Below are 17,956 nucleotides of genomic sequence, written 5' to 3'. Positions count from 1 at the left end.
CCAGAAGCCGCCTTTCGAGCCTTTGAAAGAGGTTTCCCTTTCTCGGCTTTCACAAAAAGTAGTTTTTCTTGTGGCGGTCACGTCTCTTCGAAGAGTGTCCGAGCTAGCGGCGTTATCTTGCAAATCTCCCTTCCTGGTGTTTCACCAAGACAAGGTAGTACTGCGTCCAATTCCAGAGTTTTCTCCCAAGGTGGTTTCTTCCTTTCATCTCAATCAGGATATCACTTTGCCATCTTTGTGTCCGCATCCAGTTCACCAATTTGAAAAAGGTTTACATCTGTTGGACCTGGTGAGAGCACTCAGGATTTACATTTCTCGCACGGCGTCTCTACGCCGTTCTGATGCGCTCTTTGTCCTAGTCGCTGGTCAGCATAAGGGATCGCAAGCTTCCAAATCCACCCTGGCGCGGTGGATCAAGGAACCAATTCTTCACACATACCGTTCTGCTGGGCTTCCGATTCCATCTGGACTGAAGGCCCATTCTACCAGAGCCGTGGGTGCGTCCTGGGCATTGCGGCATCAGGCTACGGCTCAGCAGGTGTGCCAGGCGGCTACCTGGTCGAGTCTGCACACGTTTACCAAACACTATCAAGTGCATACCTACGCTTCGGCAGATGCCAGCCTAGGTAGACAGGTCCTTCAGGCGGCGGTGGCCCACCTGTAGGAAAGGGCTGTCTGACAGCCCGTTCATGTGGTATCTTTTTACCCACCCAGGGACTGCTTTTGGACGTCCCACTGTCTGGGTCTCCCAATTAGGAGCGAAAAAGAAGGGAATTTTGTTTACTTATCGTAAATTCCTTTTCTTCTAGCTCCAATTGGGAGACCCAGCACCCGCCCTATTTGTTCTTAGGGTTTCGTTTTTCGGGTGCACATGTTGTTCATGTTGTTTCTTAAGTTCTCCGATCTTGTTATCGGATTGAATTTGTTTTTGAAACTGTTATTGGCTTTCCTCCTTCTTGCTTTGGTACTAAAACTGAGGAATCCATACTCCTACGGGAGGGTGTATAGCCAGAAGGGGAGGGGCCTTACACTTTTAAGTGTAGTTCTTTGTGCGGCCTCCAGAGGCAGTAGCTATACACCCACTGTCTGGGTCTCCCAATTGGAGCTAGAAGAAAAGGAATTTACGGTAAGTAAACAAAATTCCCTTCTTTTTGTGCTAACCACAGGTCGCGCAAGGGCCTCTCGGCTTCTAAGCCGACCCTAGCTTGTTGGATTAGGTCGACCATTTCGGACGCCTACCAGTGTTCTCAGGTGCCTCCCCCGCCGGTGATCAAGGCACACTCGACCAGAGCTGTCGGTGCCTCTTGGGCTTTCAGGCACCAGGCTACGGCTCAGCAAGTCTGTCAGGCTGCCACTTGGACTAGCCTGCATACCTTTTCAAAGCACTACCAAGTGCATGCTCATGCTTTCGGCAGATGCGAGCTTGGGCAGACGCGTCCTTCAGGCGGCTGTCGCCCATTTGTGAAGTTAGGCTCCGCCTACTTCTTAGTTTTTGTGTTTATTTCCCACCCATGGACTGCTTTGAGACGTCCCATGGTCTGGGTCTCCCATAGGAACGATAAAGAAAGAGAATTTTGTTTACTTACCGTAAATTCTTTTTCTTATAGTGCCGTATTGGGAGACCCAGCACCCTCCCTGTTGTCAATTTCTTGTTCCGCGTGTTATCACCGGCTGTTGTCGTAGAGAGGCTCCGGTTGTTCCGGTTCTTGCTCTGTTTTTACTTGTGGGTGGCTATTCTCCTTCAGCTTTTGCACTAAACTGGCTGAGTCTGCTCGTCCGGGGGTGTATAAGCTCAGAGGGAGGAGCTACACTTTTAAGTGTAGTACTTTGTGTGTCCTCCGGAGGCAGAAGCTATACACCCATGGTCTGGGTCTCCCAATACGGAACTATAAGAAAAAATTTACGGTAAGTAAACAAAATTCTTTTTTTTTTTGCTTAATTTGCCCCATTGAAAATTATTAAAAACTGAGCCATGAACGCTACGGGTCGCGGAAAATGGTGCAAAAAGTGCCACTTTTTTTTTTTTTTTTTTTTTTTTTTTTTTTTTTTTTTTTTAGCCAAATGTCCGAATTATTTTAAACCCCTTAGATAAAAGTAAACCTATAAATGTTTAGTGTTTACGAACCCGTACTGACCTGAGGCATCACACCAACACATCAGTGTTACCATATAGTGACCGCGGTGAATAAAATAACTCAAACAATCGTGCAATTTTTCCGCAAATTATATATATTTTTATTTTTATATTTTTTTTGCTGTATTCCAGTATACTATAGCTGCTTTCACACCTCTGGTTTTAGCAGAGCCGGCCAATGCGGCTCTAAAACCTATGCAACGGATGCGGCGACAATACCGCATCCCTTGCATAAGTTTTTGACATGCGGCCCGTCTGGTTTTTGACACTTGCGGCACGCTACTGAGCATGCGCAGTGGAAAAAAACGCATGTGGCGGCCGGATGGGGCACGATGCGGTGGTTTTTTTTTTTTTTTTTTTTTTTGCCGACAAAAAAAGTGCCAGGCAGCGTTCCATCCGGCCGCCGCATCAGCTAAATCTGCCGCATGCTGCAAAAACCAGACCAACCGCAAGCCCATGCAGCACAATCCGGCACTAATGAAAGTCTATGCAAAAAAAACGCAACCGGCGGCAAAAAAAAAAAACGGTTGCAGTTTTTCTGCAAAGTGCTGGATTGTGCCGCACAGGAAGAACCGGAGGTGTGAAAGCAGCCCATTTGGTTAAACTTATGGTTCCATTTAAAAAGTACAACTCGTCCCACAAAAAAAGCCCTCATATGGCAAGATTGACGGAAAAATAAAAAAGCAAAAAAAAACAAACGGAAAATCGCCCGGGGGCTTCTGTCGGAGGCTTGTGCCAGGACCCCCACCGATTTGCGCTGGTGCCCACTCTTACATCTTGTTCTACTTTCCAGGTTTGATAATGACGACGCGGATGTTTCCAGTCCGGACGACTCCATCAAGGAAGAGCTGAGCGTCAGTAATGGTGGTAAAGCGGTGGCCCACACGAGCCCCCAGTCCAGCAGCGGAAGCAGCAGCAATAGTAGTAGTAGCGGCGACTCCACCCCGGAGAAGGCCACCACCTTGCCCCACGGCATCAGAGAAGCGCTGGAGTTGCCTCCCAGCGGCCGTCTGACTATCGGCTCGTACCCGAACGCGAAGAGCTTTCTTGGCATCCGGGCCCGCGAGCTGTTCCGGAACAAGAGCGAGAGCCATTGTGACGAGGAAGGGATCAGCAGCCTGTCCGAGATCCTGAAAACCGAGCTCTGCCAGGGAGAGGGGTCCGAGGCCGGGGGCTCGTCGGCGAGTAACGTGGGAAGCCAGCGCGTGCCGGAACTTCAAATCATGGACTACGATTAAGCAGACACATCATCACCACCACAGTTAGGAGGCGAGCAATCAGTGTTACTTCCTTCTGGCTCCTGGCTCCACTCCTCGGCGTCGCGCTACTCCTGCAGTGCATCTGTAGGCGACCACTGGAAACGATGGGGGGGGGGGGGGATCAAGGAACCCCTGTACGTCACACCCCTCCACTCCCGCTTTATTTAACCCCTTCATCTCAGCCGTTCCATTCATGCAATGATTGAGGGAATAAATAATCAAAATATTCCGTATAAAATCACCATTAAATATTCATAAGTATCAAAAAGCCTTTAAAAGAGAAACCGTGAAGGATTCTAAATAAAGGGGATGGCGACCACTTTATGATAAAATAGTATTTTTATTCAATTCTTTAAAAAGAACATTAAATATTTGTAGAAAAAAAAAAATTCCCAAATATATTAGCAGCGGTTTATTAGGTTATAAAGTGCTTAATGCAAAGACCAACCATGTATAAATATCAATTATATATAACAAAGAGCAAAATTAATATTAAAAGTAATAGTTATATATAAATTAGATATGAGGTATACTGAATAATGCCTAAGGAAATATAAAGTGCTGTAATGTGCAAATCGATTAGGGATTAGTATACCTTCAAATTGGTCAGAGGTCCTGTGTACCGCTATACCCCAACGCGCGTTTCAAGCACTCCCTGAGGAACAGATCGCTTGAAACGCACGTCGGGGTACGGCAGTACGCAGGACCTCTGACTAATTTGAAGGTATACTAATCCCTAATTGATTTGCACATTACAGCACTTTATATTTCCTTAGACATTATTCAGTATACCTCATATCTAATATATATTACTTTAATATTAATTTTGCACTTTGCTATATATAATTGATATTTTATACATGGTTGGTCTTTGCATTAAGCACTTTATAACCTGATAAACCGCTGCTAATATATCTGGGAATTTGATCCAGTCCTGTACTTTCTACGAATATTTAAAGTACAGGACTGGATCAAATTCCCAAATATATTACCAGCAGTTTATCAAGTTATAAAGTACTTAATGCAAAGACCAACCATGTATAAATATCAATTATATATAGCAAAGTGCAAAATATTAAAGTAATGTATATTAGACATGAGGTATACTGAATAATGCCTAAAGAAATATAAAGTGCTGTAATGTGCAAATCAATTATGGATTAGTATACCTTCAAATTAGTCAGAGGTCCTATGTACTGCTTTACCCCGACGCACGTTTCAAGCGATCTGTTCCTCAGGGGGTGCTTGAAACGTGCGTTGGGGTACGGTTTCACCAATTTGAAGGTATACTAATCCCTAATTGATTTGCACATTACAGCACTTTATATTTCCTTAGGTATTATTCAGTATACCTCATCTAATTTATATATAACTATTACTTTTAATTTTGCACTTTGTTATATATAATTGATATTTTATACATGGTTGCCTGATAAACCGCTGCTAATATATTTGGTATTTTTTTTTTTCTACAAATCTTTAAAAGAACATTAAAGAATTGAATAAAAATACTATTTTATCATAAAGTGGGGACTATCCCCGTTTATTTAGAATCCTTCACGGTTTTTTTTTTTTTTTTTTTTTTTTTTTTTTAAAGGCTTTTTGCTACTATTTATGAATGAGTGAGCAAGTACCACCACATCCAGGGCTTCTTTGATCACTGGCCCCATTCTCTCAACGTCTGGAACGATTATTGATAAATAATTCGCTATCATTGGCCTCCCCCCCCTCCCCCTCTCTGAGCAGTTCAATACTGGAATTTTTTTTTTTTTTATATAGGATAAATTTGACCTGGTAGGTTCACCCCGCACCCCCTAAAGCCATCCTGTAACTGATAGCATGGGACATATCGCCAGCGTCTTGCCCCCCACGTGACGCTGGAATATGGCAGCTCAGTCCAGCATATTGCTTTCTAGAAGTGGCCTTATATGTTAGTTGGATGCCAAATGACGTAAGGGACCAATCGTTTACCTGGGCTCATCAGATCTACACCCCCCCCCCTTCCTTTATTCTGCGGAGCTCGCAGCCAGTTCCTTTATCATTTCAGTCTGCCCTCGTCACGCACGGATCTGGGATTTAACCTGAACACTTATTTCTCAGTTTTGTGTTTTTTTGTTTTGTTTTTTTTTTGTTTTTTTTTATTTTTAATTCTTTTATTAATTGCACTTTAACAAAAAAATAATCCCTGACCTCAAACCGAACACTACACGAAGCCCCCACTTCCCCGACGTCAGTGGATCCCACCCTCTCACGCCGGTCCCCCTCGACTTGTAACTCGCCAGTTATTGCAAAACTGCTGCTTCCGGCACAATGGGAGCTACAATTTTGCTGCAATTGGAAGAGCACGGGTGCAGGAGAGCCGCTATAAGCATTAAGCCCACCCCCACTTGTTGTGTTACACCCCATGTCCTAGTTTACAGCTTGATGAACCCATAAAAAATGGTTCCCAAAAAGATCTACAAATTATCACTGCTCAAAAAGGAGAAAAAAAAAATATTTACACTATTTTGTCACTTTCTTTTTTTTTTTTCTTTTTTCTCCAATGGCAAAATCATACAGTTTACATTTAGGGTCATTGCAGCGTGTCGTAAAGTGCAACCAATTTACCTTATTTATTCTAATATAGGAGCAAAATATTAATGCTCTGTATATTAGATGGATTTCGGCAACCGTCCCCCCCCCCCCCCCCCAGTGGCCATGCTAGTAAATGCAGCACCTGCAGCATCCAGTGAAAACTGAACAGGAGGGGTTATATTAAAAAAAAAAAAAATAATATATATATATATATATATATATATATATATATATATATATATATATATATATATATATATATATATATATATATATATATATATATATATATATATATATATATATATATATATATATATATTATAATATATTTACCAATAGCGGCGTACGGATTTGCAGCTGAGCCCCATTCAGGTGCTGCAATACCAAACCTGGCCTGTAGAGGCAGAGTGGTGCCAATTTTGCCATTATCTCCTATTAAGCCATAATCTCCTCGGTTAACGACCTCAACCCAGCAAACAGGTAATGATTTCATATATTCTATATATATATATTATTTTTTTATTTTTTTTTTTTTCCCTTCAGCTTGGTTTAACCCTTGCTATGTCATCTTCTTGCATTATTTGAGTTTGTTTTTATTGACCGGCGGCGGACTCCGGTTCCCATCCCCTGACCTTGCAAGCAGGTACAGACAAAGTATTAGTCCGGAGCAGCAAACACCCCAGGATGTCCAGGACTCTGTTCAGACGATTTGCTTGTGTATAACTGTGAACAAATAAAACAGATTATTCTTTTTGCACTATTTTTTTCTTTTTTGTGCCATTTATTTATATGTATATTTTTATTTTATTTTATTATGTTATTATATTATTATTTTATTATGTTTTTATTTATTTTTTTCCTGTTCTCAGCTTTAGGCTTGGATTGGTTATAGGACTAATGGATCTTCTAGTGATCAAGTAGATCCTAATTTTCATTGGTGTATGTAATCTTGAGTCGTGGTGGTCTCCAAACTGTAGATCTCAGGATGTTGGGGGGGGGAAGGGGGGGGGGGGGGTGTCTGCTGGGAGTTGCAGTTCTGTAGAGTGTTACATGCTCTTTTCCTCCCAAAAATTTTGGGAGTAAAATGGGGGGGTGCGCCTTTATAAGCTGACTGTAGCTGACCGGGGGTGGTGGAGAGGGGTCACATGAGGCAGAGGGGGGAAGCTGTGGGTTCTGCTACACTGTGCTGTGAGCGCTGAGGCAGGGCCCATCCTGAATATGGTGGTGCAGGCTTCAAATAATGGTGCCCGGAGTCGGCACGTGCCCTCTCGGCTCAAGGTTTTCTGTGCATGCGCTGCCTCCGTCCCGTTGATCTCCCAGCAGCGGACTTAAAAGAAAATGGCGAGTGTTCAGATTAGATCTCAGCTTGCCGCAGGCACCATTCCTTTGTAGCTCACACTACCGACAGCACCCGCAGTGAGCATGTGCAACACCTGCATAATCCCCCGCAGCATGGCCTGCTCCACCACCGCCCCTGCCTCCTATGACCCCCTCCCCCATCCTCCAGCAAGATACCACCAGATTATAAAACTGACCTCATTCCCCCACCCCCCCTATATTTCGGGTGTGTCTTATAAAACAAAAAGGTATATAGTTCAAGGAAATCTATAAATTGAAAGAGGAATGCGAGAGTGGCCACAGCTCCGGGGAGACTAGCATTAATCCTATAGGAGAAAAGATGGCTGCCATGTGTTCAGCGGGATCAAAAGGGATAATCCAGCCGGGCGAGATATGATTCCTATTAAACAAGTCCCTTTTAATCCAGGTGAACTAGCAACTGATTGTCCAGCAATGTAACAAACCATATTTTTATATTAGGGGTTGGACTAAATAATGGAAACACCTGGAAACCTCATCAAAAGTTAGTTTCATATGGTGTAGGTCCACCTTTTGCGGCGATTACAGCCTCAATTCTCCAAGGTATGAATTCATAAAAGGTGTAAATTGTTTCCAAAGGAATTTTAGCCCATTGTGCAGGTAAAACGCCCTCCAGTTCTTTGAGCGACGATGGTGGCGGAAATCCATGTCTAATTTGAATCTAAAACGGACCATAAATGCTCAATACTGTTGAGGTCTGGGGATTGTGGGGGCAGATGAGATGCTTCATTAGAATGTTCCTCGTGCCATGCTTTAACCATTCTAGTTGTATGAATTGGTGCTTATCATCCTGAAAGATGGCGTTCCCCTCCGGGATCAGTGCTTGACCCATGGGATCAGTGCTTGACCCATGGGATCAGTGCTTGACCCATGGGATCAGTGCTTGACCCATGGGATCAGTGCTTGACCCATGGGATCAGTGCTTGACCCATGGGATCAGTGCTTGACCCATGGGATCAGTGCTTGACCCATGGGATCAGTGCTTGGTTGCCCAACATGCCTAAATAATCTCGGCGGTTAATTCTTCCATGAAGGGAAATCATTGGCCCGGCGGATTGATCATCACCGAGCCTCCGCCATGTTTTACGGTAGGGAGAAGGCAGTCTGGATGGAAGGCTTCTTTCGGCTTCTCTAAACGTACCCTCGGTCGGAAAAAGGGTAAACGATGATTCGTCTGAGGATATCCCGTTTCCACCGCTTGAGGGACCAATTCTGGAGGTTTCTCACCACTCAACGCTTGGACACATTGGTCATTGAGAGCAGCGGTAGCTCTTCCGTGGATCCAGATTTGTGCGGCTCCCGATGAACAGTTTTCGTGGACCCTGGGTTCTGTATTTGTTCATGGAGCTCAGCAGGGATTTTCGGAGCCGTGGTCTTGTGATGCGCTCTCACAATTCACTTTAGAGTCAGACGGTCTCTCAGTCAACTTAGGCCCTTTTCACATTGCGTTTTACCTTCCGCTCACAGGTCCCGTCGGAGCATCCGTCCGAACCGCCCCTCCCCCACTCTGCCAAGCATGTTCCAGATGCATGCGCCCGGCAGGGCCATTCACTGCTATGGAGCGCACTGCGTTAGCGTGTGCTCTATTTTGTGCACATATACGTTTCTGCGGACGGACACCCGAACGTAGGTGGACTACGTTTGGGTGTCCGTCTGCAGAAACGTATATGTGCACAAAATGGCACAAAACAGAGCACACGCTAACGCAGTGCGCTCCATAGCAGTGAATGGCCCTGCCGGGCTGGAACATGCTAAGTTATCTAACTTCTGGCAGGAGGTGTTCAATCTCATCCATGAGGTTACTAGTTTCCCGCCTTTCCCCAAACCCAACCTTAGCTGTGCTACACATTGGCTTAAATGGGATCCCGGATCTTTTAAAAAACATCATTTCAAACATTCTCATAGCCGGCAGGTACTGTGTGGCATACAAGTGGAGGTCGGTGAGCCCCCCTACAAAGAAAACTAATTGAGAGGATCAACCTACACTGGCTATACGAAACCAACTTGGCTCCTAACCTAGAGAAAAGAACGGTGAGGGTATGTGCGCACGTTGCTTTTTACCTGCTTTTTTGCTGCTTTTTCTTCTGCGCTGTTTAATGCCGAAATGGATGTGTTCTTCTATTCAAGCAAAGTCTATGGGAATTTGGGTTTCTTGTGCACACTATGTTTTTCAAAATGCTGCCTTTTTGTGGCAGAACTTTGGTCAAAAACTCAGCTTTGCAGTGCAAAACCCAAATGGCAAAAACAATTGACATGTTGCTTCTTTGAAAAGCTGAGTTTTTGACCAAAGTTCTGCCTCAAAAAGGCAGCATTTTGAAAAACATAGTGTGAACAAGAAACCCAAATTCCCATAGACTTTGCTTGAATAGAAGAACACATCCATTTTGGCATTAAACAGCGCAGAAGAAAAACCAGCAAAAAGCAGGTAAAAAGCAACGTGCGCACATACCCTGAGACTTAAACAATGGCACCCGTGGGCTACTTCCCTTTATGCAACGGCCCTCCCCAGATGCAGACACCTACACCATAAATAAATTGTTTATGCCTAAGAATGCCATGTAGAGCTGCTTCCCCCCCCCCCCCCTTCCTGCTCAAGTTGTTGTTAGGGGTATTTAATGTCCCAGATTGATATTCTGATAATGGCTCAAGGCTATTCCACCTCTTGCTACTCATTGCTCCTGTTCCTGATGTTGTTGTATGAGAAGTTTGTATTTTTCTGAAAACTCAAAAAAAAACCTTTATGATAAATCTATCTATATATATATATATATATATATATATATATATATATATATATATATATATATATAATATATATAGAGATATATAGAGATATAGATATATATGCAGCGGCCTTCATGTAAAATAGCTGCTAGGAAACCGCTGCTAAGGACAGGAACAAGCAGAAGAGACTTGTTTGGGTAAAGAACACAAGGAATGGACATTAGACCAGTGGAAATCTGTGCTTTGGTCCAAATTTGAGATCTTTGGATCCAACCACCGTGTCTTTGTAGAAAAGGTGAACGGATGGACTCTACATGGCTGGTTCCCACCGTGAAGCATGGAGGAGGAGGTGTGATGGTGTGTGAGGACTTTGCTGGTGACGCTGTTGGGGATTTATTCAAAACTGAAGGCATACAGAACCAGCATGGCTACCACAGCATCTTGCAGCGGCGTGCTATTCCATCCGGTTTGCGTTTAGTTGGATTATCATTTATTCCTCAACAGGACAATGACCCCAAACACCTCCAGGCTGTGTAAGGGCTATTTGACTAAGAAGGAGAGTGATGGGGTGCTACGCCAGATGACCTGGCCTCCACAGTCACCAGACCTGAACCCAATCGAGATGGTTTGGGGTGAGCTGGACCGCAGAGTGAAGGCAAAAGGGACAACAAGTGCTAAACATCTCTGGGAACTCCTTCAAGACTGTTGGAAAACCATTTCCGGTGACTACCTCTTGAAGCTCATCAAGAGAATGACAAGAGTGTGCAAAGCAGTAATCAAAGCAAAAGGCGGCTACTTTGAAGAACCTAGAATGTAAGACATATTTTATCTTTTGAAATAAATATATAAATTTTCTTTATCGCTCCATTGGGAGACCCAGACAATTGGGTGTATAGCTTCTGCCTCTGGAGGCCACACAAAGTAATTACACTTTAAAAAGTGTAACCCCTCCCCTCTGCTATACACCCTCCCGTGCATCACGGGCCCCTCAGTTTTTTGCTTTGTGTTGAAGGAGGCACACATTCACGCAAGCTCTACGTTTTAGTCAGCAGCAGCTGCTGACTTTATCGGATGGAAGAAAAGAGGGCCCCTATGGGGCCCCCGGCATGCTCCCTTCTCACCCCACTCTGGTCGGCGGTGCTGTTAAGGTTGAGGTACCCATTGCGGGTACACAGGCTGGAGCCACATGCCGCTTTCCTTCCCCATCCTTTAGGGGCTCTGGGGAAGTGGGATCCTATCCGGTCATCCAGACACTGGGACCGGTCTCCCTCCGCAGCCCCTGGGGGAATCTGCCGGACAGGAGACGGAGTATCGTCAGGGACATGGCCCTGCATCCACAGGTACTCTGTGTCCCCGTTGGGACGGCGCATAAAGCACCTTGGGCCCGGACGCTGCAGCGACTGCGGCAGGGATATGGGTCCGGGACTACCGCGCCGACCGTGCACTGCCGGCCGGCCGCGGTTTTAACTTTAGTCCCCGGCTTTTGCGGCCTAGTATTGGATTCTCCCGCCCCCAGGCCTGCCAGTCAGGGAAAAGGGCGGGACGGTCGGTATGACGCCGACAGTGAGGGCTGGAGTACACTGAGCTGTCCTCCGCCCCCCTCACTACTCACGCTGGGGCACCAGATTCCCGCACTTTTGTGACTACGCCCACGCCTCCCTCCTCCTCAGAGAACGCCGTCAGCCATTTTTTCAGCACAGTCTGCGGTGGAGAACTTCTGGCTGCAGCTGAGGGAGACCCGGGGCAGGGAATCTGGTGGCCACACAAGCGGTTGGTAAGCCACACCGGTCTGCCGGTGCTGGACTCCCCAGAGTGCCGAACTGTGTATATATATATATATATATATATCCTTTGTATATACATTGGCTGTTTCGGCTGTACTGTAACTTGGGGCTATATATATCCCTCAGTGTTCATGGTGATCCCTTACTGATCTCTTGGAGGACAACAACATGTCGTCTGCAAAGAGCAAGGGTACCAGGGCACAGGCTTTTTTTGCAACCTGTACCTCATGTGTGGCTATGCTACCTGCAGGTTCCACCTACCCTCATTGTGTGCAATGCTCGGCCCCTGTGACACTCACTCAGCCGGAGCCTCAGGCACTGGTGGGACCCCCGGCTCAGGTAGAGACACCGGTTCACACTGTCCAGGTGACAGGGACAGAGTTTGCAGTTTTGGCTGACAAACTGAGTCGCTTTCACAGTCCATGGCTCAGTCTATGGACAAATGGTCTGCTAAGATACTAGAAGCCTTGCAGTCCAGACCAACAACACAGATGCAGGGCACTGTGCGTTATTCGTCCCCAGGTCCCCTTCAGTTGGCGCAGCAATCTGCTCCTGAGGTGACACATAGGTCCCACGGTGAGGACTCCGACTCGGACCGCAGTCCCAGACCGGTGAAGCGGGCTCGCTGGGGACCTTCCTCCACTTCATCACGCTGCTCAGGGTCTCAGCATGAGGACTCTCTAGAGGATGAAGAGGAAGGCGCAGCTCAGGGCTCAGACCCTGACGGTGCTCTCAATCTAGATACACCTGAAGGGGACGCCATAGTAAATGACCTTATAGCGTCCATCAACCAGGTGCTAGAAATTTCTCCTCCAACTCCAACTGTAGAGGAGGCGGCTTCACAGCAGGAGAAACACCAGTTTCGGTTTCCCAAACGTACACGGGGTGCCTTTGTCGATCACTCTAATTTCAGGGATGCTGTCCAGAAGCACAGAGCATACCCGGACAAGCGCTTTACTAAGCGCCTTAATGACACACGTTATCCCTTCCCCCCGGAAGTAGTGAAGGGTTGGGCTCAGTGTCCAAAAGTGGATCCTCCAGTCTCTAGGCTGGCGGCCAGATCTGTGGTTTCAGTGGCAGATGGCTCATCGCTCAAGGATGCCACTGACAGGCAAATAGAGCTCATGATGAAATCCATCTATGAAGCCATAGGAGCATCTTTTGCTCCGGCATTTGCGGCAGTGTGGGCGCTCCAAGCTATCTCAGCTTGTCTGTCTGAGATTACTGCGGTCACACGCACCGCTACTCCGCAGGTTGTGTCTCTGACTTCTCAGGCGTCGGCTTTTTCGTCCTACGCCATGAACGCCGTCCTGGACTCGGTGAGCCGTTCAGCGGTAGCATCCGCCAATTCGGTGGCAGTCCGCAGGGCCATGTGGCTACGTGAATAGAAGGCAGACTCTGCCTCCAAGAAATTCTTAACCGGTTTGCCATTTTCTGGCGACCGTTTGTTTGGCGAGCAATTGGACGAAATTATTAAACAATCCAAGGGAAAGGACTCGTCCTTACCCCAGTCTAAACAAAACAAACCTCAACAGCGGAAGTTTCAATCGAGGTTTCAGTCCTTTCGGCCCTCGGCCAAGTCACGTTCCTCCACGTCAAACAGGTCGGAGAAGGGCCAGAGAAACCCTTCTGCATGGCGGTCTAAGGCACGGCCTAAAAAGACCGCCGGAGGCACCGCCACCAAGGCGGCCTCTTCATGACTCTCGGCCTCCCCAAACCGCATCCTCGGTCGGTGGCAGGCTCTCCCGCTTTTGCGACGCCTGGTTGCCACATGTCCAAGACCGATGGGTGAGAGACATTCTGTCTCACGGTCACAGGATAGAGTTCAGCTCTCGTCCTCCAACTCGTTTCTTCACAACATCTCCGCCCCCAGAGCGAGCCGCTGCACTCTTTCAGGCGGTGAATGCGCTGAAGGCAGAAGGAGTGGTGATTCCCGTTCCCCCTCAGGAACATGGTCACGGCTTCTACTCCAACTTGTTCGTGGTGCCAAAAAAGGACGGATCTTTCCGTCCCGTTCTAGACCTCAAACTGCTCAACAAGCATGTCAGCACCAGAAGGTTTCGGATGGAATCTCTCCGCTCGGTCATCGCCTCAATGTCACAAGGAGACTTCCTAGCATCGATAGACATCAAGGATGCTTATCTCCATGTGCCGATCGCACCCGAACATCAACGCTTCTTGCGTTTCGCCATTGGGGACGAACACCTTCAGTTCGTGGCACTGCCATTCGGCTTGGCGACAGCCCCACGGGTCTTCACCAAGATCATGGCAACAGTGGTGGCGGTCCTACACTCTCAGGGCCACTCGGTGATCCCTTACTTAGACGATCTCCTAGTCAAGGCACCCTCCTGGGTGGCTTGCCAGCACAGCCTGACCATTGCCCTGGAGACTCTCCAGAGGTTCGGGTGGATCATCAATTTCCCAAAGTCAAAATTGACACCGACCCAATCCCTGACTTACCTCGGGATGGAGTTTCATACCCTGTCAGCGATAGTGAAGCTTCCGCTGGACAAACAGCGTTCACTACAGACAGGGGTCCAATCTCTTCTTCGGGGTCAGTCACACTCTTTGAGACGCCTTATGCACTTCCTAGGGAAGATGGTGGCAGCAATGGAAGCAGTTCCCTTTGCGCAGTTTCATCTGCGTCCACTTCAGTGGGACATTCTCCGCAAATGGGACAAGAGGTCGACGTCCCTCGACAGGAACGTTTCCCTGTCAAGAGCAGCCAAAACCTCCCTTCAATGGTGGCTTCTTCCCACTTCTTTGTCGAAGGGAAAATCCTTCCTGCCCCCATCCTGGGCTGTGGTCACGACAGACGCGAGCCTGTCAGGGTGGGGAGCGGTCTTCCTCCACCACAGGGCTCAGGGAACCTGGACTCCGACAGAGTCCTCCCTGCAGATCAACGTTCTGGAGATAAGGGCAGTGTATCTAGCCCTAAAAGCGTTCCAGCGGTGGCTGGAGGGCAGGCAAATCCGAATACAGTCGGACAACGCCACGGCGGTTGCCTACATCAACCACCAGGGCGGCACACGCAGTCGTCAAGCCTTCCAAGAAGTTCGGCGGATTCTGCTGTGGGCGGAAGCCACGGCCTCCACCATCTCCGCAGTTCACATCCCGGGCGTAGAAAACTGGGAAGCAGACTTTCTCAGTCGCCAGGGTATGGATGCAGGGGAATGGTCTCTTCACCCGGACGTGTTTCAAGAGATCTGTTGCCGCTGGGGAACACCGGACGTCGATCTAATGGCGTCTCGGCACAACAACAAAGTCCCGGCATTCATGGCACGGTCTCAGGATCACAGGGCGCTGGCGGCAGATGCGTTAGTTCAGGACTGGTCGCAGTTTCGACTACCCTATGTATTTCCCCCTCTGGCACTTCTGCCCAGAGTGTTACGCAAGATCAGGTCCGACTGCAGGCGCGCCATCCTCGTCGCTCCAGACTGGCCGAGGAGGTCGTGGTACCCGGATCTGTGGCACCTCACGGTGGGGCAACCGTGGGCACTCCCAGACCGACCAGACTTGCTGTCTCAAGGGCCATTTTTCCATCTGAATTCTGCGGCCCTCAACCTGACTGTGTGGCCATTGAGTCTTGGCTCCTAGCCTCATCAGGTTTATCTCAAGATGTCATTGCCACCATGAGACAGGCCAGGAAATCAACGTCCGCCAAGATCTACCACAGGACTTGGAAGATCTTCTTAGCCTGGTGCTCGGATCGGGGTTTTGCTCCCTGGCCGTTTGCATTGCCCACTTTTCTTTCCTTTCTTCAATCAGGATTGGACAAGGGTTTGTCTCTCGGCTCTCTCAAGGGACAAGTGTCGGCGCTTTCAGTGTTTTTTCAAAAGCGTCTAGCCAGACTCTCGCAGGTCCGCACGTTCCTGCAGGGAGTTTGCCACATAGTCCCACCTTACAAGCGTCCGCTAGAACCCTGGGATCTTAACAAGGTGCTGACGGCTCTCCAGAAGCCACCTTTCGAGCCGATGCGGGAGATCTCTCTATCTCGCCTTTCACAGAAAGTGGCCTTCCTAGTGGCAGTCACTTCACTCTGGAGAGTGTCTGAGCTTGCAGCGCTGTCATGCAAAGTCCCCTTCCTGGTCTTTCACCAGGATAAGGTGGTCCTGCGTCCGGTCCCGGAATTTCTCCCCAAGGTGGTATCCTCTTTTCATCTCAATCAGGATATCTCCTTGCCTTCTTTTTGCCCTCATCCAGTTCACCAATGTGAAAAGGATTCGCACTTGTTAGACCTCGTGAGAGCACTCAGAATCTACATTTCTCGCACGGCTCCCCTGCGCCGTTCGGATGCGCTCTTTGTCCTTGTCGCTGGCCAGCATAAGGGGTCTCAGGCTTCCAAGTCAACCTTGGCTAGGTGGATCAAGGAACCGATTCTTGAAGCCTACCGTTCATCGGGGCTTCAGATTCCTTCAGGGCTTAAAGCCCATTCTACCAGGGCCGTAGGCGCGTCCTGGGCTTTGCGGCACCAGGCTACGGCTCAGCAGGTGTGTCAGGCGGCTACCTGGTCGAGTCTGCACACCTTCACTAAACACTATCAGGTGCATGCCTATGCTTCGGCAGAGGCTAGCCTAGGTAGGCAAGTCCTTCAGGCGGCAATTGCCCACCTGTAAGAGGGGGCCGGTTTCCGGCTCTTTTTATCGAGGTATTCTGTTACCCACCCAGGGACAGCTTTTGGACGTCCCAATTGTCTGGGTCTCCCAATGGAGCGACAAAGAAGGGAATTTTGTTTACTTACCGTAAATTCCTTTTCTTCTAGCTCCTATTGGGAGACCCAGCGCCCGCCCCTGTTCCCTTCGGGCTGTTGTTTTTTTGTGTACACATGTTGTTCATGTTCATTGTTCTTTGGTTCATGGTTCAGTTCTCCGAACATCCTTCGGATTGAATTTACCTTAGACCAATTTATAAGTTTCCTCCTTCCTGCTTTGGCACCAAAACTGAGGGGCCCGTGATGCACGGGGGGGGGGTGTATAGCAGAGGGGAGGGGTTACACTTTTTAAAGTGTAATTACTTTGTGTGGCCTCCGGAGGCAGAAGCTATACACCCAATTGTCTGGGTCTCCCAATAGGAGCTAGAAGAAAAGGAATTTACGGTAAGTAAACAAAATTCCCTTCTTTATTTTATATATTTTCTTTTAAATATATAATATATATATATTTATATAATTAATCTGTTTAAAATAAAAAAATGTATATATAAATATAATTGAATATAAATATATATATATACTAGAAGTTGGCCCGATTCTAACGCATCGGGTATTCTAGAATTTACGTATTGTGTAGTTAAAGTATGTTTTTTGTTATATATAGATGTTGTTGTGTGTAGTTGCCGTGTTTGTGTAGGGCGCTGTAAATGTTCTGGGTGTTGTCTGGGTGGGGGTGTGTGAGAGCGGTGTTGTGTGGAGCGCTGTTTGTGGAGCGCTGTGTGTCTGCAGTGTTTGTGTGTGTGGTGCTGTGTGTGTGTGTGTGTTTTGGGGTGAGGTATGTTTTGTGCAATGTGTGTGTGTGTTGTGCGGTATGTGCGTACATTTGTGTATGCCGCGGTGTTTCTGTGTGCGGCGTTGTCTGTGTGGGTGTTTGTGTAGGGCTGTGTTTGTGGTTCCCAGTGTGTGTGTGTGGTGTGTTGTGCGGTGCGCGCGTGGCGGTGTGTGTTTTTGGGGGAGGTGTGCACCCCCATCGTGCTCCATCCTCCATGCTGCGCACCCCCCATCGTGCTCCATCCTCCATGCTGCGCACCCCCCATCGTGCTCCATCCCCCATGCTGCGCACCCCCATCGTGCTCCATCCTCCATGCTGCACACCCCCCATCGTGCTCCATCCTCCATGCTGCGCACCCCCCATCGTGCTCCATCCTCCATGCTGCACACCCCCCATCGTGCTCCATCCTCCATGCTGCACACCCCCCATCGTGCTCCATCCCTCATGCTGCGCACCCCCCATCCTGCGCCATCGTCCATGCTGCACACCCCCCATCGTGCTCCATCCTCCATGCTGCGCACCCCCCATCGTGCTCCGTCCTCCATGCTGGGGCCACCGGGGGCAGGGCCGAGCGTGCCAACGTGTGCCGGGGTCAGGGCCGAGCGGGCGAGGCGTCAG

At 48.1% G+C, this 17,956-nt stretch overlaps 1 protein-coding gene across 1 annotated transcript in view; it reads left to right on the top strand.

Moving 5' to 3' along the window:
- The window catches only part of TSC1 (TSC complex subunit 1), a 40,384-nt gene extending 36,608 nt beyond the window's left edge, over positions 1–3,776 (top strand). The window contains 1 exon segment of the mRNA XM_075324396.1: positions 2,928–3,776. Coding sequence (XP_075180511.1) covers positions 2,928–3,372 — 445 coding nt within the window. The 3' untranslated portion in view covers positions 3,373–3,776.
- The last annotated feature ends 14,180 nt before the right edge of the window (positions 3,777–17,956 follow it).

This window comes from Anomaloglossus baeobatrachus, chromosome 9, assembly GCF_048569485.1.
Source record: "Anomaloglossus baeobatrachus isolate aAnoBae1 chromosome 9, aAnoBae1.hap1, whole genome shotgun sequence".
Taxonomy (NCBI): Eukaryota; Metazoa; Chordata; class Amphibia; order Anura; family Aromobatidae; genus Anomaloglossus; species Anomaloglossus baeobatrachus.
Note: the sequence above shows the minus strand (reverse complement) of the source record. Positions and strands in the feature narration are given on the sequence as shown.